Raw genomic sequence first — 23,084 nt, 5'->3', positions numbered from 1 at the left:
GGCTCAGAAAATAAGGGAGAAGAAAACTATCTAGTGGCTACTGCTTGCCAGCATTGGTGTTAGATCTTGATATAAACAACTTCTTTTATTTCTCTTTGGTTAAAAAAAAATGGACTGTTACTTAACAGGGAATCTGTTGGAACGTTTATAATTAATTTGTGTATAATTATATTGGACCATGCAAAAAAGAAGAAGGACAAGGAGAAGGAGAAGGAGATGGATGGGGAGGGGAAATGGAAGGGAGAGAAAGCAAAAAAAATAGTTTTCAGGGTTTGGGGACATGGAGAGGAGTTAGGTCGTTTTACTTCATACGCATTTTAAAACAACAATCCATTTGATTACGGTCATATGACATATTTTTCCTATGACACAGTATAATAATGATACTGACCAATTCTTCAAAAATTTCCGAAAAATACAATGGTCTCCTTTACAAGGCAGATTTTGTAAACCATCCCTCATTCCCCGCATCACCTTCTGCCTAACACAGTCCCTCTGCCTCCCAGGAATTCATTAAATGAGACTGAGAAAGTGAAACACTCACTTTCTATACATTAATCTAAAAACATCAGACGAGAGTTAGTAGTATCATTCCCACTGCCCTTTGCTTGTTTTCTGAGTTTTCCTTTCTGTCTAAATAAAAATACTCAGTCCTGTGAACTTGAGAGTGAGATGCGCCATTCCCTTGACCCGCCACACGGCTCCATCAATATTGATTTGAAACAAACCCTCCAGGGCTGTCTGTGTTCCTGGCAACGTTTCAATACTAACATGTGGTTAATTTTTTTAGAGAATTTTTCTTTCCCTTCCTGTGCTCAAGAGGAGCCATGGGGTGTGTGGGAAACAGCCGCTCCACTTGCACATCTGTGGTGTTTGCATATTTCCCTAAGAGAGAGTGACCCGTCTTCTTCCACTGCACATTGTGTTCCAGGAACATGGAAAGAGGAGCATATCCTGAATACTTACAGGGCTTTTACAACAGGGTTGCTGGGGATCTGGTATATGAAAATAAAATTACAGGATTCTCAGCGCTCGTTCTCTGATAAAAGTTAGCAATGAATGAACATTCTCATATTTATAGCCACTTACATTCCATATGCATTAGTTCATTGTTACTACATGCAAATTTTTTGTAATAAATGCACACTTTAATTTTATTGAGTAACTAATTTCTGACCAAGAACATAAGGAATATCTGAAGGCAAATAAAGGAGTTCTGACTCTTTTTTTTGCCATTATTATTATTTTTTCCAGGTAGGACAATGAGTTATTTTGTTTTGTAATTTCCAAAATTCATGAGAATGATTTTCCAGAATAGTATTGCTGTGTTTCCATTTTCAATACATAAGGAAATATGCCCCAAAAGTTCTCATAAATGGGCTAAAGACATTTCATAGGATTACTTAATTTGCTTTCTATTTTTTATAGCGTAGTAAAATTCACATTTGGATTATATTTTGCTAAGCAAATAACAGAATCTTAAAATAATGAGATCATAATTCTCATTTTCCCCTCAGATGGACTTCCTAAGTCTGTAGTGGATCAACGCTTTAGGTCCACAGGGAGACTTTTAGAATAAAAATATTGAATGCTTCCTTTAACTTGCTCTCAGTAGAAGAATACATACTCGGAATTATTTTATTAGTAATGGTGACAGGTTCTGCTAAAAGACCTATGGTTTCTTGTGGATTTGACCTTTCAGTCATCAGCAGGCATCTGTGGTTGAATAAAATTTCAAGAGAATTTTGTCACATTAAATAACAGCACACACCAATGCAGAAATTCTGGGGAAATGCCATTTTTGATTAAGCAGTCACAGAACATTCAGGATATACCTACCAATTTTGATATATGTTGAACTGTATTAGCATCAATGCTTTTTAAATACTAGAACTCAATGATCATCCACAAAGAATAGTGAAGTGAGATTTTACCAACCTGGAAGGACCCCTTCTCACCAGCTTATAAAATGATCTATTTCTGCCAATCACGTAAATGGCAAATTTAATTTCTCCTTGAAACAAACAGAGGAAATATCATGCCATTAGGGTTCTCACACAGGTGTCTATGGGAAGCAGTGTGGACTAGAGGAAGATAAGTTCCTTTTATTTTCCCACTTTCAAAATAATTTTATCAAATGCTTATGTTTTCCTCAGAAAATATAATAAGACTTGGAAAATGAGAGTTGGTAAGTGAAAAGATAAAATAAAAACACACCCTAGTAAGCTTGGAGGGCGTCATGGCAAGGCAAACCTATAGGAGTCAAGTCAACTTAACAGCTCTTCATAGGTGTACTACAAACACATGCCATTCAACTTATGATGGGGTTCACTCCCAATAAACCCATTGTAAATTGAAAATACCTTAAAAATTGAAAATAGTAGAAGTCAAAGGGGCATTCACGTACTTCACCTACAGAACACCGTAGCTCAGCTATGCAGTCCACTGTAGAGTATCAGTTGTTTGCTCTCATGTTTGTGTCTCTGGCTGGGAGTCAGGGCTCTCTGCTGCTGCCAGGCATCCCAAGAGAGGATCATACAGCAAAGTGACCAAAATTCAAAGTACGGTTCCTATTGAATGCATATCGCAAAAGTGATATGCACCATTATTAAGTTGAAAAATTGCTGAGTCAAATCATAAAAAAGTGAGGGACTGTACATTTGTCATCTGTGCTTTGCACAAGAACTAAGCCAAAGCTAGGGTCCTGCACACCACCCACTAAACAACTCAGTCAGAATCCTAAAGCTATTCTGTTAATGTCTCTCATTGTATCATATTCCCACCCCACCATGCATTTCCATGCCCTCTGTCCTTCCCAATCCTACTCAACTTTCAAGGATCAAGTTTAATTATTACCTTTTCTAGAAAGCTGACCCCCTGGGCCATCTGGGTCATACCATGTTGTCAATCTTTTTTTTTTTCTTTAATAATACTTTACTGTAACTCTGAACTCATTCCATTTGTTTTGACTAGTCATTTGCATGGCATGATACCATTTGTTTGGTCTCTTCCATACAGTACAGTTTTATCAATCTAACAGTTGCTCAGTAAAGAAGAAAAACAATTTACAATAATACCCTCTTCATCAAACCAGGACTAGAGAAAGAGGAGTTAAATTTGCTCTAAGATCAATTTAAACATTCATGAAGAGATTTACAGTGGCAAAATTCCCATTTGTCAATTAATGCACACAGTAATTATGTGTAGTTCCCAGGGTATCATTAAGCCTCTTTTCAGCAGGAAAAATCTAGGAAGCCAATTGTGGCTTCATTTTACCAAATTTAGACCATTGCTTCATTGTTAAAAAAAAAAAAAAAAAGCTACACCATCTCTAAAAACCTTTCCCATTCTAAATTATTACTTTATTATCTATTTTATACTTTCAACATTGAAAATAATGGAATTTTGACACTAAGTACTATTGCATCTACCATGAGCTTCTAAGAAGAGCAATACTGTATAGTTTTAAACCCCATCTTTTGAAAACAAGGAAGTTACTATTATGTATTATTCAATCCCTTTTAATATGCATTCTATGAATACTTTTCAAAACATGATACTTTAAGGAACTCTGAATTCCAAGATTCATATTAAAATTCTATTTAATATGTTTCTTATATTCTCTAACTCACAAGATTTTTCAGTTATATTTTTATCTGTATTTATATAATTAATGGCCAAAGAAATAGTATCCATTATAAGAAATAAGTACAATCAACTCCACAGGAGACTTGTATTTTTAAGTATGACCATTTGAATTAAAAGTCATAGAAATTTGCGGGTTCCTCTCCTGGGCATGTAGTTTCTGTGGAGAACAAACCAGATACATATTTAGATAAAGAAAATTCTCTCTTCCTTGTAGGAAAGAGACTCCCTCGCTGGAATGGTGGGCAAACATTATTACCATATTGGGAAAGAAGAACCCATTGTGTGGTTCCCCTGTGCACAAAAGGCAGGCAAACAAACAGGTCTTAATGATCACAGGGAATTGGAGGATGAGTAACCTCAATATTTTGGAAGCAAAAGGCTATTATTCAAATGTCCTTTTTTCCTCAGAAATATTATACCACAAAGACGTTTTTGAGTTTTAACAAAGTCCTATGAGGACACAAACAATGAACCACTCTACTGCCGACACATTCTCTAATCAGTACATCTGAGAAGTTCTCTTCCATTAAAAAAAGAAAGTCTCTATGTAGTAGTTATTTATTCTTTCTCTCTGTAGGAACTTTCTCTCTGTAGGAACATACTTCTAGATGTTTATTACAGATTGGGATTTAGAACATTCATTGTAAAGTAATTAAAATTATTTGATCCTTCACTGTACATTGAACTCTGCTGGGTATCTCAGAGGTTCAGAGATGTGTGAGGCCCTGTCCCTTCTCACCGTGGCCTTTAAAACTGATTAGGAGACAATATGTGCATGAAAAACTTAATAAGTAAGGCCCCAATACTGACTAGTTATTTCTTTTTCTTTTTTAATTTTTTATTTGTTCTAATTATTTATACATGACAGTAGAATGCATTTTGACAGATCATACACATATGGAATACCTGATGTATAGTTCTATAGATCATATAATCATATATGCACATAGGGTCATAATGTCCAATTCATTCTACTATCCTTCCTACCTCCATACCCCCTCCTCTCTTTTCACTCCCTTATGTCTGATCCAAAAGTTTTTTTTTTTCTTTTTAGATTTGTTATCATCAAAATAGATTAAGGAAAGAAATAATTATGTTAAAGGCAAATGATATATATCCTAACATTTTAATTGCCATTGATTTTTAGAAGTTTTAAATGATGGGTTTTCATAGTCAATAAGCAAAAGATTAGTTAATGATGATGCTAAATCACTGCACTTTTTAACCAGAAATATAATTATCAGTCTATACTAGAAAGACCCATTGGATAACTATAAAAATTTTACAGAATACATCCAAGAACTCGAATTGTTGTGAAAGACCTTCTTCCTATAAAAACAATATGGTGGTCTTTCCACCACTTGGAGCTTCCTGTGTAGAAACTAGCTATTCGTGTGGCCTGAAATTGTGCATATTAATCTATATTTTCCATTCCATTTATAAGATAGAACCACTTTGTAGGTCAAAAACAGTAAGAAATTGACAAATTATTATGGTTTAACCTAAAGATGGAGTCTGTTTCCTTCCTACTTTTCTTCTTTCCTATGTCTTTTTTTTAAAAAGAGAGAGTGAGAAAGAGAGGGAGAGAGAGAGAATTTTAATATTTATTTTTTAGTTCTCGGGGGACACAACATCTTTGTTGGTATGTGGTGCTGAGGATCAAACCCGGGCCGCACGCATGCCAGACGAGCGCGCTACCGCTTGAGCCACATCCCCAGCCCTTTCCTATGTCTTAAAACAAAGTATCATCTTGTATTTTGCACAGTTCAGGAATAAAATTTCAAATCCCTGTTTAATTCTTTTACAATTGTAGTTTCACTGTTGTTTTTAATGAACATTCACTTTATGTAATAATAGTAATAACAACAACAACTAATCTAGTTTCCCAACATACACTTGTTAGGAATTCCACATTATTAAGAAAAATGAGGAGATTTCCTTGTTCCTCTCCAAATTCCATGCTCTAGCTCCAAGGATAGGTGTTCTTCAAGATAATTTTTGTACTTATTTATATTTACACATAAAGAATTTTGCTTTGGACAGTTGTGACTGTGTCCGGGCTCTCACATGTGTGCATGTTTGGTACTAGAGTACATGCGGTAGTGTGATCCTTCACCTCTTTCTCCCCTGAATAGACCCAGTTGGAGTGCTTTCCTTATAAATAGCAGATTCTCAACAGAATCCCAAGTTCTGTTGATCAGACTCAACCCTGTACAAGGAAAGCAGGTGAAGCACTGAGTGGGGGCTGATGGGTGACCTGTGCTTTGCTCTGTTAGCAGTGAACCTGGGCACAGGATGACATCCACCACAAGAGGCATTTTTCTAACTCATAATGAAGCTCTATATAAGTTACTCTTAGCTCTGTCAGTGCAAGTACACCTATTTCATGCAACTACTATCTAGTAGTCAAGGAAAAATAGTACTATAGTTTATTAAGTTCAGTAGTTTTCTACTGATAGCCGCTTGAGTTATTTCCTGTTCTTTGGTCACTGGAAGAAAAATGTTTCAGTGAATACTACTGGGCCTACTATTTCTGTTTGTGCATAAGTAATTTTTTAGGACAGGTATCTAAAATTAGAATTACTAGGTTGAAGAATATGCCTTACTTTAATTTTAATAGATATTTTCAAAACAGCCTCCAAAGAGGAAAAAAAAATATTTTCAAAATACTGTCAACTTTGAGTGTGGTCAAGATTTGGTTTTTGTTTTGTTTTGTTTTGTTTCTTTTTCATTTTTGACAATCTGTCAAATGAAAAATAATGATTCTCTTTCTTTATTTCATAGGCATTTTTTATATTACCAATGAGGTCCTATTAAGAATTCCATTAGGAATTCTTCTATGAAGAGCCTCTTTGTTTGTCTTGACCATTTTGATTATTTATGTCTATTTATAATTTCTTTATTTGCTGTTACTTATGCTCTAAATATTTTCTTCCAGTCTATAATTGTCCTTGAACTTTTATCCATTTTTCCCTTTATGAATATTTTATACAGTGTATTGTCTCAAACAAAGTTCAGATTTTTTTTTTTTTGTATTGGGGAATGAACCCAGGGGCACTTAAGGATTATGCCACATCCTCAGCACTTTTTATATTTTATTTAAAGACAGGGTCTTGCTAAATTTCTTAGGGCCTTACTAAGTTGCTGAGGCTGGCTTTGAACTCACAGTCCTCCTGCCTCAGCCTGCAGAGCCACTGGTATTACAGGTGTGTGCCACTATACATAGTGAAAGTTCAGATATTTTAAAAAGATTTTATCATTTACATTTGCAGATGGATTTTAAAACCAAGGCATAGTTTATCATTTGTGGGTGAAATAATACAGGATCTGGCATTCTCTTAAAATAATGTTTGAAAATTTAAAGAAAGTTAAATAAAGTTGACTAAATACTGGTAATTGTAGACTGATATACAAATCAGAGTTTATTATATTTCTCTATTATATTTGTATTTATACACACAAAGTTGTCCATAATAAAAAGATTTGGAGGTTGTTTGCTTTTATTATATTAATTTTGTTTTCAATAGGCTTTTTAGAGAAGTTTTAAGTTCCCATAAAAATTTATCAGAAGTTACAAAGATTTCCTCTACCCTCTGCCTGCAACCAGTGTCCTGCTCCAGAGAGGTGCTTTGGTTATAATCAGTGACACTGAGATCAATATCACTCAAAGTATAGAGTTCACATGAGGATTCCCTCCTGGTGTTTATTGTATATGTTTTGACAAATATATGATGATATACATCTGTTACTATAGTATCAAACAGAATAGTTTCACTACCCTAAAAATCCTCTGCTCTGTGCCTACCCATTCCTTCCTCACCATTAACTCCTGATAACCACTATCTTTTTACTCTCTACATAGTTTGCCTTTCTAGAATTTGGTATTGCTGGAATCTTATCATCTATGACCTTATGAGATTGGCTTTTTTCAATTAGTAATATAGTTTAAGTTCCATTGATGTCTTTTATGGTTTGATAGTGCATTTCTTTTTTAGTGATGAATAATATTTCATTGTCTAGATGTGCTGCAGTTATCTGTTTACTTATTGAGGGACATCTTGGTTAGTCTGAGTATGAATAAAAGTGTTATAAACATGCATGTGCAGGTTTAGGGTTGTTGTTTCGTTTGGATTAAGTTCTCAACTCATTTGGATAAATACCATAGAGTGTTCTTGCTGGATTGCGTGTTTTCCTGTCTTTCTTTTTTGTTTTTTAAGAATGAACTTTGCAAATTCAAATTTTAAAAAACACACAAAACCCATGGGGTTTGGGGTTTGGACTCCTTTGAAGAAATCATAAATTGATTCATAGAATTAATACTTTATTCACTCATTCAACAAACATTCTTGTGTGATGATTACTTCCCAACTATTTGCTCCGGATTCTCGGGTTATATCAGTGAACAAAACAGGTCATGATTGCAATCCTGGTGGGGCTGACATCCTAGTGGGGAAACAGACCGAATACATAATAAATTAGTTATAAAGTATGTTGAAACTGTCCTCTACGAAAAGAAAAATTCTCTTTCCATTTTTTCTTTCTTCTTTTACATCCTTTGATGTCACTTTGGTTTTCATGTAACAATCTGGCTCATTTCTTGATCAGTTACTTTTACACATTCTTATAACCTTGGTTGCTATTGTGATTTGGTTTTTATTCTATTCCACATTTTAAATGATGAATAACAGTGGCCAACACTGTTCTTGAGTTTGTCTGTGTTGAGCCAAATTCTTTTATTTGTTCTAACAGATTATCAGATTGTTCTCTGGAATTTTCAAGGTACAAATCCTCTTCCCTTGTGAAATAATCATCTACATCTTGTTGTCACTATTGATTTTATTGCACTGACCAGGACCTGAAGTTAACTAGAATATGTGATAGCAGACTTTTTACTTTTTCCTAATGTTATAGAAATATTTCCAATGCTCCATTCACCATTATCCTCAATGTTTGCTCTAAGTGCCGGACACTTAATCAGGTTAAGAACATTGCCATCTAAGTCCTTGTTACTTAAGAGAGTTCTTAATCATTATTTCTGTTTTTAACCACTAGCAGGTGGTTTAAAGTAGATTTTGGATGTTATAAACACCCTGTTTAACACTTGTTGACTTGTATTTTTCCCTTTAATCTGTTACTATGGGTATTAACAAATTTCTTATTGTGGAATTCCTCTGGGTGAGAATCTGATTCCTGTTGTCTTAATTTTTGTCAGAAACTGTAAAAGGGTTTTCTCTGTAATCTTTTACAGAGCTTACCGATCCCAGCTATGCTATGAATAAATCCATGAATCTTTTAAAAATGGTAGCTTGACCTCACCCACCCCCACTATATCAGAAAGTTGTCAATGGAGGTTAGTACGTGGAAGTGTTCAAAGCTATACAAGGATGCCAATCATTAACCAGTATTGACTACTGCTGGTCTCATGTGTGGATAAGAGATTCTCACTATGAAGCCCCCAGTAACAGCAGCATTACCTGAGACCTTGTTAAAAATGCAGATGTTCCATTTCCATCCGCCACCTACTGAATCAGCAGCTGCCTGATGATTCTGATGCACACTAATATTTGAGGACTCCTGAGAGCACAATTGTTGACAGACTGGTAGAAAGAAAAGAGGATGGGATAGATAGAGGGAAGGAAGAAGCAAGAAACATTAACCAGATTGGTTTGGCTGTTTAATACGTAGATTAATGACAATAAGAAGGTGCCACCTATATATGACTAAGTATCTGTTTTTAATCTACATCTATTCATTTCAGATATCCAAATGTATTTTTTTGGGGGGGGGGTGTACCAGGGATTGAATGCAGAGTGCTTAACCACTGAGCCACATTCCTATCCGTCTTTATTTTTTTTTTAATTAGAGACAGGATCTTGTTAAATTGCTTACAGCCTCACTAAGTTGCTGAGGCTGGCTTTGAACTTGTAATCCTCCTGACTCAGCCTCCTGAGCCTCTGGGTTTATAAGAGGAAGATTGTGGGGTGTGCCATCGCACCCAGCTCCAAATGCAATTTGATTTGTATGAAAAACACATTATTTTGAATCCACCTGTAGAGTTGAAGGATGCACCTTCTAGGCCTAAAAGTGTTAATGAATTCTTGGGCAACAAGAAGAAGAGATTAAATGAATCTTCATACACTAATTTTCCCATTAACTGAGTTTGTATCTTTGGGAAAGTCTTCAATGAAAAAACATATAATGGCAAAAAAAAAAAAAGAGATTTACTCTTAAGATACTCATTCATGGAAGATCTAATACAAAGTATTAAAATCAAGTAAATTTAAAATTCTTAAAAGATCACAAGAATAGTCTCATGCATTTTTTCATTTTGGTTTCTAAAGAAAACCCAAAAATGGTAACTTGAAGAAATTTCTAGCATTATAACACAAAATAAAGCACTGAAAAAAAAATAAAATTTCCATTCACTGGAGTTGGATGACTAAAAGGGCAATCACTGGGCATTCATTCAAGGAAACAACCATGTGAAAGAGCTGTCCGTGGCAGTGACATGCACTTGAAGCTGTTTCCATCAGTCCCTCCAGGCAGGGAGAACTGCTTAAGTCTAAGCAGCACCACTGTGTGGATCAAAACTAAAGATGCCAGATAAAATACAGGATGCCTAGTCACATTTTACCTTCAGACAATGAAATGTCTTTGTATCACTATGCCCAATGCAATATTGTCCCTTGTAACATTAGGAAAAACTTACACAGATATTTCTTTTTTACTTCCCTGAAGTTTAATTATAACTGGACATTCCCTAATTTCATTTGCTAAATCTGAAAATCTTTGTTGGAAAATAGAGAATATGACATATTTGAGAAGCCAAAAGAAGCTATATACCTGTAGCACAGCATTTCCTAAAATACAGTATTGTTTACATGAGATTACATTAGCTAGCAGATGGTCTTTTTTTTATAATTTTATGGTTAAAGTATGTTAAAAACATGCCAGATTTCCACTTATATGTATTCACACACACACAAATGAAAATACATTTAAACTTTAAAAATATTAAGGAAGATATAGTGGTTAGATTCAGGATGATTGACATTTAAGAATCAAGGAGGGTGATGAGAGATACAACTAGAAAAGTCAACAACAGTCAGATCTCAGAAAACTTTTTAAAAATTAGGTGATGTTTTCAAAGGAAAAGAATAAAATTTTAGCTATGTCTGTCTTTATTGTTCACAGCAAAGATCATCATAATAATCCTGAAAACAGTAGAAATGTAATGCAAAACAGATATATTCCTTAAGTTTTCAATTCAGGACAGAACCTGTTTTTTAAAAAACTTGTGGCCAAGCAACAAACCATTTGAGAATTGTTTGAAAGAACAAAAACTGCCAGGATTTAGATACCACATAAACATGACCGCATAGAACAATCAGCTCAGAAAAGCGTACCTTATGCTGTATACTGTGTTTAGTGACCCTGCATGCCAATCTCCAACTTCAGTACATAAATTGAAGATCTACCTCAGAATACTTACCAAATTATTGACAGAAATTATATGCCAGTCTCAAAAAATGGGACTCTGAAGTGCATAGAGAAAGTCATCTGCAGACTTCTCTTGGATACAGAGGAATCGCTGACCATCAGTTCTCCCCCAGGTGACACCTGCCCTTCTGCACACTCCTAAGGACCAGCTGCATAATTGTCCTTTGAAACTGGGACAATTATTTAGAAAATGGGGGAGGCAATTTACTAAAGTTCCAGCTAAGAAACATGCCATTTGAAGCCTAGTTGGAATTTTTTTTAAAAAGCCAAAAAACTTAATTTTCATCAGGCCTTGTAAATGGAAGCAGATTAATATAGAGTAAATATAAACCCTTACTCTGAAGCCATGATCTTTAGTTAATAATTACATGTCAGTTAAAAGATTCCTTGTAGCAACTTTAAATAACAATATCATTCATCCATCTCTACCATCTAATATTATAATGATATTGGCACATTATTATTAATTAAAAATACTACATAAAGAATTGGGGGTCAAACAGACTATATCTGGCAAATAGAAGATAGTTGTTGGTTTGTTTTATTTTCTCCTGGTCTATAGAAATTCATATTGAAACACAGCAGAATAAAAATTTAGGCGGTCATGTTTAACTTCCCCAAAAATTCTAACATAGGATAATTATATTATCTTTAGCTTCTGACAGTTAATTCAGATGAATATCTCCATTGCTCCTGAAAGAAAAAAAAATAACTTTTTAGTTCTTTAAGCAGGGTATTATTTTAAGAAAGGAAAGTGTAGAAAGAGGAATTTATTGTCAAATGAAATATATAACACTAATAGGAGATTTCATACTTGTCCAGCTGGCTGCAGATCAAGTAATTCAGGATGAAACTGATCCAAGTCTTTTGCTAAAAGGGTCCCTTTCTTTTATGGGTGAGGAAGGAGTATTAGCAGCCCAGAATAGCCAGGAAGATGCATATGGAATTGAAGACAGTGCTGGGGCCAGAACCTTGAATTAAGAATCAGGAAGTCTAAGTTCTATTCCTGGCCCAGCCTTTAATTTATTATGGCTATCTATGTGATGCCACAGCTCACTGACAAGCAGGGCATTCAGGCAACACTGTTATTTGCTCAGCTAACACTGTTGGAAGCACTGGGTATTTTACTGAATTTTTTGTTCTCTTCCACATGCTTGGCATTAGCAGAACAGAGCCTGTGTGTGTGTCCAGTGGACACGCTCTTTTCTCTAGACTTCACATTTCTCCAGTCTGTAAAATGTCTGGTAACCTGCACCTCCTGCCCACCACCTTGCGTGTGTGCTGTGATTTCTTCTGTTCAATTAAGAGCACCGGAGAACAGTGTTGGGATTGTCTTCCCCAATGGGAAAGAAAGAAGGAGAGTGGAGGCTCCTGTCTAAGTCTTACCAGTTCAGAGATCCTTAGAAATAATGACCCCTAAAAACCCTATTTATCTCCCCCAGATAGCATGACAGTTAAAGAAACTGCACTGCCCAGTGCTAAATAGCTCTTCAAAGTAAATTAGGAGCATCATTTAGATTTCCAGATGCTCACCACATGGCTTAGCCAGACTAAGTTTTGGACAAGGAATCAAATTGAATAGAAGTTTCTTTGCAAAAATTCTTTTTAATTTGTTCTTTTTAGTCATACATGACAGTAGAATGCATTTTGACATATCATATAACTGCCCATTTCTGTGGCTGTGAATAGAAGTTTCTATCCTGACTTGCCTGGTCTCTACTGACCTGTGTCTAAAAGAGGTATAACTGGCTATTTCTTCCCCTGCAGCTACATATATTATCTACACTTTGACAACAGCTGGTTGCAGTCTCAAGGCAACAGGAAGTTTCTGTCTTAGCACTACACAGGCACGTACTGGGAAAAGAAGACATATATCACACCATTGACTAAGTTCAGCTCACAGTTAACTAAATGTTTTTTCCTCATTAAAAAAGCAGACTCTGGCTATCCCATTTAGAATAGCCTGTCTGTGCTCTAAACAGGCACTAGATCCTTAGGCTGAGTGAAAGAGGGTACACAGAACATGGGGCAGCACTTCTGTCTTCCACCCTGGCCAGAGAACACACAGACTCATGTGTTTCATTCCAGGCACCAACCATTAATTAATTAGATAATTGACAGAATTCTATCATGTTCAGAGAAGAATAAACAGAACTAATAAAGATTTGAAAACGTGTCATGTGAGAAATGATGAAATGAACTACGGCCTGAGCATGTAGCTCAGTGGTAAAGTGTGTGCCTACCATGTGAAGATCCAGGGTTCCATCCTCAGCACCACCCACTCCACAAATAAGGAACTGAGGGTGTCTCCCACAAAAAAGGAAAAAGATGAGCACAATGTAGTTCTTCAGATATTTGAAATGCTGTTTCAGGAACAGACACCACTTATTCTGTCTAGTTCTAGAGGAAAAAAAAACTGGGAACTCAGAGTAAGACAAAATTTCACTTTTTACAATTTTAAAAATTATAGCTGCACTTATATAAAATAGGTTGCTTCCTAGTCAACAGTAAATACAGCAAGTAGTACAAACATACAATGGATCTTTAAAAATTGTTAAATAAAAATTTAAAGAACTGGACAAGAGAGCTTCAAAGGTTTTCTTGTTTGTTTGTTTCTTTGTTTCCAATTGATTGTTTCAGTCATTGGAGCTCTTCAAAAACAATGTGACTGCAAGAGTTGAGAAGAGTACACATGATACCCACGAGGGCATTAATTTAAAATGTTATGTATGGAAGGAAAACAAAATGGAATGTTGGAGAGACCAGGGCAGAGTGTGAGAGAGCCAGGCTCTGGGCTTGGATTTACCAATGCAGGATTGACTTGGACTTACAGTATCCCTAGAGTTCAGTTTCCTCATCGGCAAAATCAGGACACTGGAGCTGGTAACTGCAATTCGGAACTCCTGTATTTCTTAGCTGTTGGATGGGGTATCTAAGAAAGATATTGGAAAACTTAAATATGTTTTGACTTATTCAAAATTATAAATATAATGTAAATCATAATGATTTTTTTAAAACATTACAAAAATATCTTTCATTGCCAGTGTGTTTTGAGAAATCTAAAAGTTTATGAAATAATAACTCAATAATTTTCTCACATGCTGCTAGTGGTCTCCATTGCACAAAGAGTGACGTTTACCACTTGACCATGAACTCCAAAGCAGACTATTCTCTGGCTCCCATTTGGCTCCAGCCTTACTTTGCAGGAGTCTTCACTCTCTCTTCCTCCCATGTGTCCTCCTTCACATCCCTAGCCTTTTTTCTGATCTTCTTATTGACCAAATTCATTCATTCCTATCTTGTTATCATTGTATCACTCCTTACTCCACCTGCAATACCAATTTCCCAGTTCTCCTCCTCCTCATCCCCTCTTTCCTCCTCTTCTCCTCCTCCTCTCCTTCTCTCCCTCCCTCCCTCCCTATCTCCATATACCTCCATCATCTCTTCCATCTCATCCCCCACCTCGACTCTCTCTTCTGCAGAAAGCTCTTTTCTGACCACCCTATATAAAGTAGGACACTCCTCCTACAGTTACTTAAAGAATCATTACTCTATTTTTTTCATACAATTGTTCCCATTTGAAGCCATCTTATATGTGATTTTTTTAATGTTCATTGTCTATATTCCCATAGTTGGTGATATTATTCGAGAAAACAGGGGTCTTATCTGTCTTTTTCAATGATGGATATTTAATCACATTAATAATGTTTTGCCAATAAGCAAATGAGACAGACTACATCTCAAAATAAAAAATTTTAAAAGGGCTGGAGATATAACTCAGTGAGAGGGTGCTCCTTCGTTCAAAACTAATAATAATAATGATGATGATAATAATAATAATAATAATAATACTGCTTATTTACTCAGAACAGCTGTAATGAAAGTAAAGAAGAAAGGAAATATGGGAGGGAAGAGAATTAACACCGTGGCCTTGATTTGAAATCAATACTGATTTCACTTATTAAACTTTCTCTTCATGGATTGTTGTAACAGAATGAAATTAAATCTCCATTGAAGAAGTCAATATAGCCAAAATCTGCGAACACACTCCCTGTTTTCAGGTGTGAGCTAATTTCCAGAGTTTAGACGTGGATATATGAACCGTTAGAACTTTAGAAATAGTAATACCTATGATTTCAAAAAAAGGCCTAATGATTCTTAGCTGAAGCATCAGATCTATAGCTGGTCCATCTTGCAAGGTTTTATAAATGTGCAACACGAGAAATACTTAACACCCCAGGCTGAATATAAATGGTGAACCCTGAGGTATTCCTGAAAGAAAGGGGAAAGAAACAGGGCTATTTCTCTAAAACTGTATCATAGAGGGGCTGGGGATATAGCTCTGTTGGTAGAGTGCTTGTCTTGCATGCACCAGGCTCTGGGTTCAATCCCCAGCCCTAAAAAAGAAGAAAAAAAAAACCACAATTCTGTATCATAGAGCAAGACTGTTTGGTTTTAGCCTTTTTGGCAAATCATTGAAAGCATTTAATGCTCATCCAATGGATTTGAAAATGTTTTTAAAGCATAAACTCAGTATCCAGTTAATTCAAAGACAAATTCGTTTTGAGACTGCTGCTGATAAGCCCAAGATAGCTGCAGGGTGTATTGCTGTGTCCAACATTAACTTAGTAGCTGGAAAAATATCAAGATATATTTTGTAAGGCTTGGGAGGTTTTATTTCACAGGCTTCTCTTGATTTCATTGGTATTTGTCCTGAAAAATGTATTGTGTGTGCAGTGTATAACTTAATTCTAAATTATCTGCCAGGTAGAAAAACTTAATCTTTGTCCCTGAGGACATAACTGACAAATAAAAGACAATTACACAAAACCATATGTGGATAAGAAGATGCAAAGAAAATCATCTTGTCAAAGACAACTTCTTGAATAGAGAAGGAAATTATATAACCAAAAACATTGGAAGAGTCATTAAGGGGACTTAATTACTATCCAGCCAGACTTGCATTTTGGGGGAGTACTTACAATGGTGTTAAATGGAATAATCTCTAATTTTTCTGGGACTTTCTTTTAGGTTATAAGCACTATAAATAACCCTCCTTTGATATAATAATGTTCTATTGTGTTGAGAGATATTACATAAAGTTTCAGATTTGTTTGCAAATACCATATATACTTTTAAACACAGTAAAACTTTATGATAACCAAAGTTCATGATTCTCTGTCAGAGCTTCCTCAGCAGGGACAATGGGAAGAAACTGAAACCATAATAATTGTTTAGTATTCTGAAGGAATTGGCTCATGGCATAAAGTTCTTAATTTATTCTCTAAAGCAATCTGTCTTTGTGGAAACAGGAGTAATTCTTACAATATGTGTTAATCTGTTAAACCAAGTTCAAGTTCTTTTTTTTAAAAAAGAAAATTTACCTAGTATTAGCTTAAGTAATTAATTCTCTGACCAACTTAATCTTGTAAACTAATTATTTTACCTCTGAAAAATAATGCCTCTGTAAGATGAGCAATCTGCTCTGGTTGTTTAAGGCATAGAGATTCCTGTAGAATTAGATTAATCCGTGAAATTACCCTGTTATCTGGGAGTGCCTCCCAATGGGGAATTTGAAAGGATTAGAAGAAATGCCAAAAGCGCAATAGAAGGTCTGATTCAAGCAGTCATCACATTCCTCCCAAGACTAATGTCATCAGGAAAACAAAGCCTCAACCTGCTACCCCTGTGTAGACAAGCCCTGAGGATCACACCATGATTATTTCCCCTTTGAAGTTGGCCACTCGTGGTCCTTTCAAAGCTGGTATCACCAAATAAATATCTTGGACAGATGGGAGGTTGGCAACTCCAAATGATGATTTATCTCAAATGGGCTTGCCCTCGGTCCACTAGTCTCTCAACAGATTTTGCTTCTAAAGAACCTACCTTTGTTTTCCATGGTCGTTTTCCTTCTTTCTACCCAAGCCCGATCCCCAGAACACTGCAAAGAATTTGGAAGACTCCTGATACTAACTAACTTGATTTGAAGGAGTAGTAAAGAACCATTTCCAAGTATCCCTACAAGGTCTGTGAGAAGCTTTAGCTGCTCCATTAGACCAGCACATTTCCAGAATTATAAGTCTGTATCCCAGAGTACTCAGAATAAGAAATCATATGATATATATGTGTGTGTGAGTATATATATACCCACACACACATACATGTATATGACTTTCTTTTAAGTTATAAGCACTATAAATACCACTCCTTTGATATAACAATGTTCTGTAATATTAAGATACTATATATATTATATATTATATATATATATATACACATAGATAGATAGATAGATAGATAGATAGATAGATAGATAGATAGATTGTTGTATGTGTGTATTGGCAGTGACATATGACTCAGTTTGAAGTAGCAGTAAGTAAATGCTCCATGCAAGGAAAATTGCCTGCTGAACAAACCAAACACTTTCCTTGCTTCAATCTAGTTTTTGTAAATTCAGAAATACTCTAACAAAAATATTCTCTCATATACATTCTTAACTGTCTAGCCACAAAAAAATAATAATAATTAGTAGCTTGTAAATAATCAATTTGTACTGTGCAAAAAAGAAAACTAATATATCTTTTCTGAAGGCTAATTAATGGGGAAACATGTATCAGCATCATTGTTATTACACTTTTTTCATATCTTTAATATTCATGTAAAATGCTTTCTTGGCACTAGATCAGTATCCTCCCCATGAAGAGCCCATTGATGATGCAGAATAGAACTTCCCTTCCTCCTTAAGTAGAACACTGCCTATTATCCAGTGTCCTTTTTGTCACATTGAAGAACAGGGAACTTTTTATTCTTTCCAAGAAATGGCCTTTCAAGTTCAGTAACAACATGTTCTGTTCCTCAGGAAATGAGAGAAGACCGAGATAAGGCGCGACTGGACTCCATGGTGCTGCTAATTATGAAACTGGACCAACTTGACCAGGACATCGAGAATGCTCTCAGCACCAGCTCCTCTCCATCCAGCACACCAACAAACCTGCGGCGGCATGTTCCTGTAAGCTTCCCCCTTCCCACTTCTCCTCTGCAAACGGTGTGTCTCTTTACTGCACACAGTTCCTGTTACCAGTGAAACTGGTAATAGCATCTTCTCATATATATGGAATAGAGTCCCATAAAGACAACTCAAGTATTTCCATGCTTAATGCAGAGAATTCATAGAGAAATGAATGATACAAAAGAAAATATTTAACATTGAACAGGAAGAAAGGTCACCCAGGGATATTATATTTCCTAGTGATTAAATCCTCTTTGCTATAGCTGTTACCTTAACTGACAGTCAGCTCTGATGTGATATAAACTCCATTATCAAGTACTGTTTGGTAAATTATTTCCAGTGACCTGCAAATGTACATTGCATGAAGAAAATATTTAATAACTATTTTTCTGCATGGATGGGTAGATGGTGGCTGAATTAACCCAGTATACTGTAAGAAAGAATTTAAATGAGATTAACTTGAGAGCACTCTAAAATTCATTCAGTGAAATATAACAAAGAGAACAGAGGTCAGAATTATATTCTACTGTGCATTAATATTATATGACAAACACTCCTCCGAGATTCTGACATTCTGAACAAATTTTGAAAGAGATAGATTTCAGGATTAACTATACATTTTACATACTTAATGTTAGTTTCATATTAACTGACTCTGCGTATTAAATGCAAAACTACTAAATATGATGGTGGAATTTATAATTAAGCCATGAATCCATTTTCAATTTCTAACTTGTATTATGCAATAATAAGCACATCAAGTCAAGAATGAACTGAGATCAAAGCAGCAGAAAATCACGTAGAAAATTTGAGCACCTATTTCTTTTTTTTTAAATTTTTATTGTTGGTTGTTCAAAACATTACATAGTTCTTAACATATCATATTTCACACATTTGATTCAAGTGGGTTATGAACTCCCATTTTTACCCCGTATACAGATTGCAGAATCACATAGGTTACACATCCACTGTTTTACATATTGCCATACTAGTGTCTGTTGTATTCTGCTGCCTTTCCTATCCTCTACTATCCCCCCTCCCCTCCTCTCTCCTTCCATCTTCTCTCTCTACCCCATCTACTGTAATTCATTTCTCCCCCTTGTTTTTTTCCCTTTCCCCTCGCTTGCTCTTGTATGTAATTTTGTATAACAATGAGGGTCTCCTTCCATTTCCATGCAATTACCCTTCTCTCTCCCTTTCCCTCCCACCTCTCATCCCTGTTTAATGTTAATCTTCTTCTCATGCTCTTCCTCCCTAGTCTGTTCTTAGTTGCTCTCCTTATATCAAAGAAGACATTTGGCATTTGTTTTTTAGGGATCAGCTAGCTTCACTTAGCATAATCTGCTCTAATGCCATCCATTTCCCTGCAAATTCCATGATTTTGTCATTTTTTAATGCAGAGTAATTCTCCATTGTGTATAAATGCCACAATTTTTTTATCCATTCATCTATTGAAGGGCATCTAGGTTGGTTCCACAGTCTAGCTATTGTGAATTGTGAGCACCTATTTCTAAAATACAAATATTATGTCCTCAATTCCTTTGTATTGTTCTACCATTGCTTTGTTCTATCATTGATTTTGAAGTAAAAAAAAAGATTAAAATAAAAGCTAACTCTAATATATCAGTGCATATTATTCTAAGGTTAACACATTCATTCTTTGTAAAATTTTCAGATGAGTAAAAGGTACAGAGAAGGGAGTAACTGCATGTTCCAGAGTTGGCGTACAGATGCTGCCAGTCTCTATCCAGAGCTGTGTTCATGAACCACTACACCATGCTGCTTTCTAATTGATCGTGAAAATCTGATATCTTAATCCAAAATGATAAAAGTTGTAGTAGTAACAATAAAATCGAATTAAAATTCAGTAAATACGAAACTAAATATTTATAAAAGCCAGTAGAAATGAAATACCTTCCTAGTCAGAATCCGTTACTTTCTCCCCTGTGCCACCCTAGTGTGGTGCACATAATATAGTTTTACCAAGTAGAATTGGCTCCAAATGGAAGAAATATAAAGTTTTTTCCTGAAGGTCAACAAGGAGGGACTATTTAATTTTATTTGCATATGAAGAATGTATAGAAACTTCATGCTCATTTGCATCAACAACTTCAAAGACAAGAATAAGTTTATGTTTTTAATAGGAGGTAATACTTAATACCTCTTTACCATTAATTTAGCTGTGAGCTATGTTTTCTCGAAAAATGTTCTCACCTATCTTTCAAATCTCTCTTTCTCTTTACATTCAACTTTCCTCAATCTCCATGTATTTAGGAGAAAGATTCAGCCCCAGATTTCTGCTGAATACAACTCCATACTGTTGTCACTATCTCAAAAAGCAAGAGAATCTTAGTAAAGCTAGTAAGCTGCATAAGGACAAACAAAAATAGGAGTTAATATGTTATGATCTTAGAATTGGTCTACACCTACATTTTCTGCTTCATTCAAATTTGTAAATTGGACTTTATATTACACAGTTTAGCTTGTGGAAAATTACCACAACAATTGCTTCTGTAACTAGAGATTCATTTCTTAGCTCTCATTTTATAGTCAGAATGTTTAAAATACCATAGTAGAAACATTGTGAACTTTGGTGGCTTCAGAACTGGTTCAAATTCCAGTTTTATAACTGACTATCTGGGAACATAAAAGAATTATTTAATTTCTCAAATTATTTAATTTCATATAAAAATGAGAGTTGTTGTTTCTTAATGGATGTCTCATTGGGGGAAGCAAATGAAAGAATGTATGTGATATGTTTTGCATAGATATGGCAGAGAATACATATTTGGTAATGGTGAATTCTTGTCCCTTTGCTCTGTATCCACATCAGGCAGAGGGTTAAAGATGAACAAGACAAGTTCCTCATGCCTCAAAACTCTTTTTTTGGTCTTTATGATTTTCTAGGTCACCCCGGGGTCTATATTTACGTTCCTTGGTATTTAAAGTTAATTTTAACATTCTCTCATCATCAATTTTTTTTTCCACAAGCACTTTCCATTCCTTTTGATAATTGTGCGATGGAATAAGAGGATTATAATGGCATGATTATGACTTTAATCATTCACCAAGGAACACTGTCCCAGATTCAGAGGAGACACTACCACTACCCCACCCACCCACTCCACTGTGAATTTATAGTTTAGCAAGAAGAACAAGACATACAGTGAAACCATGATTCTTCCCCAACCCCAGTTTGAGAATATTTATGAAAAAAAAATGCCAAAGTTAATTCTACATATAATAAAGAATATGAAGAATAATACAGGCTGGAATCAAATGATTTTAACCTGAAACAAATATTAAAATAAAGATTGAGATAAAGATTTAAAGAGGCTGCCTAACTAGATCCACACAAGTTGGTGATGCCTTGGTAGATACTCCACAGCCCGAAATCTGGTTTTCTCTTTTGCAGTCCCAAACCCAACTTTATCCAAGCATTTACTAATGTCATTATCTCAAGATGGCTAAAGAGAGCTAATCTCTTGGGATAAGTGACAGGTAGTAGTGTTTAGTAAGCATTAATCTTTATATATGTTAATTCATTGATCCTCTTGAGAATCCTAAAATGCAAAACCTGAGTTTCAGAAAGGATAAGTAACTTACCCAAGGCCACACAGTTGGGAAGTGGTAATTAATTTACCTTGAGTCACCCAACTGGTGATATTACTTGCACATCAGAAAAGCCATGTTCATCCTGCTATATTATAAACCTTTCCAAGATGCAAATTTTTCATTGACAATGGGATAAACATCATTTCCTGAACCATAATCCCCTTGTCTGATAGGGTCCTTTTTTCTTAATAATAAAATCTTCTGAGTTTTGAGTTACTAATAGGGGGACAATGTGTAATCAAAGGAATATTGACAATCTCTTGAGATATTTCATCCATACCATGGGGATAGTTTAGGAAATATGTAGGCTGTAGCCATTTCTCTACCTTTAAAGTACCTCTGACATTGCTCTGCAGTATTTTTCGGTATCCCCGGATCATCCAAAGTAGCTATTCAAATATTTAATGATCCTCAAACCCCTACCCAATCCTTGCATTTATTTATCTTGTCACATAAATGGAAGCCAATGACAGAATTTCCAGCATCAAACTGCTTATGGCTGTAGGTGATTCTACTTTCTTTCTTCCTTTGTCAATCAAACATATGTTGTTCCTATCATCTAATTCTGATCTTACAGTCTGTGTCCTTACTTCCGTTCCTGACTTCTAGCTTAGCTCCACCAATTATTCATTCTTTCTTGTAGGTTCAAATTCCACTGCTCTCTTCCTGTCAGTTCTTATTCTTTTCTTAAGCATATATACATGCTGTATTTTCTCTGCCGTGTATTAAATAAATCCTTTCTTTATTTAAGACTGCTATAATAACTGTTATAATAGGTGTTGGCAAGGATGTGGGGGAAAAGGTACACTCATACATTGCTGGTGGTACTGCAAATTAGTACAACCACTCTGGAAATCAGTATGGAGACTCCTTACAAAACTTGGGATGGAACACTCTTTGACCCAACTATCCCATTCCTCCATCTTTACCCAAAGGTCTTAAAATCAGTGTACTATAGTGACACAGCCACATCAGTGTCTATAGCAGCTCAATTCACAATAGCTAAACTAGATGCCCTTCAATAGATGAATGGATAAAGAAACTGTGGTACATATACACAATGGAATATTACTCAGCATTAAAAGGGAATAAAATTATGGCATTTGCAGGTAAATAAGTGGAGTTGGAAAATATGATGCTAAGCAAAGTAAGCCAATCCTGAAATACCAAAGGTGGCGTGAGGGCAGGAAAGATGGTAGAATGAAATGGACATCATTACTCTAAGTACATGTATGACTGCACATATGGTGTGATGCTATATCATGTACAACTAGAGAAATGAAAAGTTGTGTTCCATTTGTGTATAATGAAT

The 23,084-nt window shown here is 35.4% G+C and overlaps 1 protein-coding gene across 6 annotated transcripts in view; it reads left to right on the top strand.

Annotated features, from left to right (window-relative positions):
* The window catches only part of DLC1 (DLC1 Rho GTPase activating protein), a 391,806-nt gene that overhangs the window by 74,789 nt on the left and 293,933 nt on the right, over positions 1–23,084 (top strand). For all 6 annotated transcript variants that reach the window (XM_081269380.1, XM_081269382.1, XM_081269381.1 and 3 more), the window contains exon 3: positions 18,008–18,157. In XM_081269380.1, coding sequence (XP_081125506.1) covers positions 18,008–18,157 — 150 coding nt within the window. The remainder of the gene's footprint in view (positions 1–18,007; positions 18,158–23,084) is intronic.

Source organism: Spermophilus citellus, assembly GCF_964194105.1.
Source record: "Spermophilus citellus genome assembly, chromosome: 16".
NCBI lineage: Eukaryota > Metazoa > Chordata > Mammalia > Rodentia > Sciuridae > Spermophilus > Spermophilus citellus.
The sequence above is the reverse complement of the archived record's forward strand: the minus strand, read 5'-3'. Positions and strand labels throughout refer to the sequence as shown.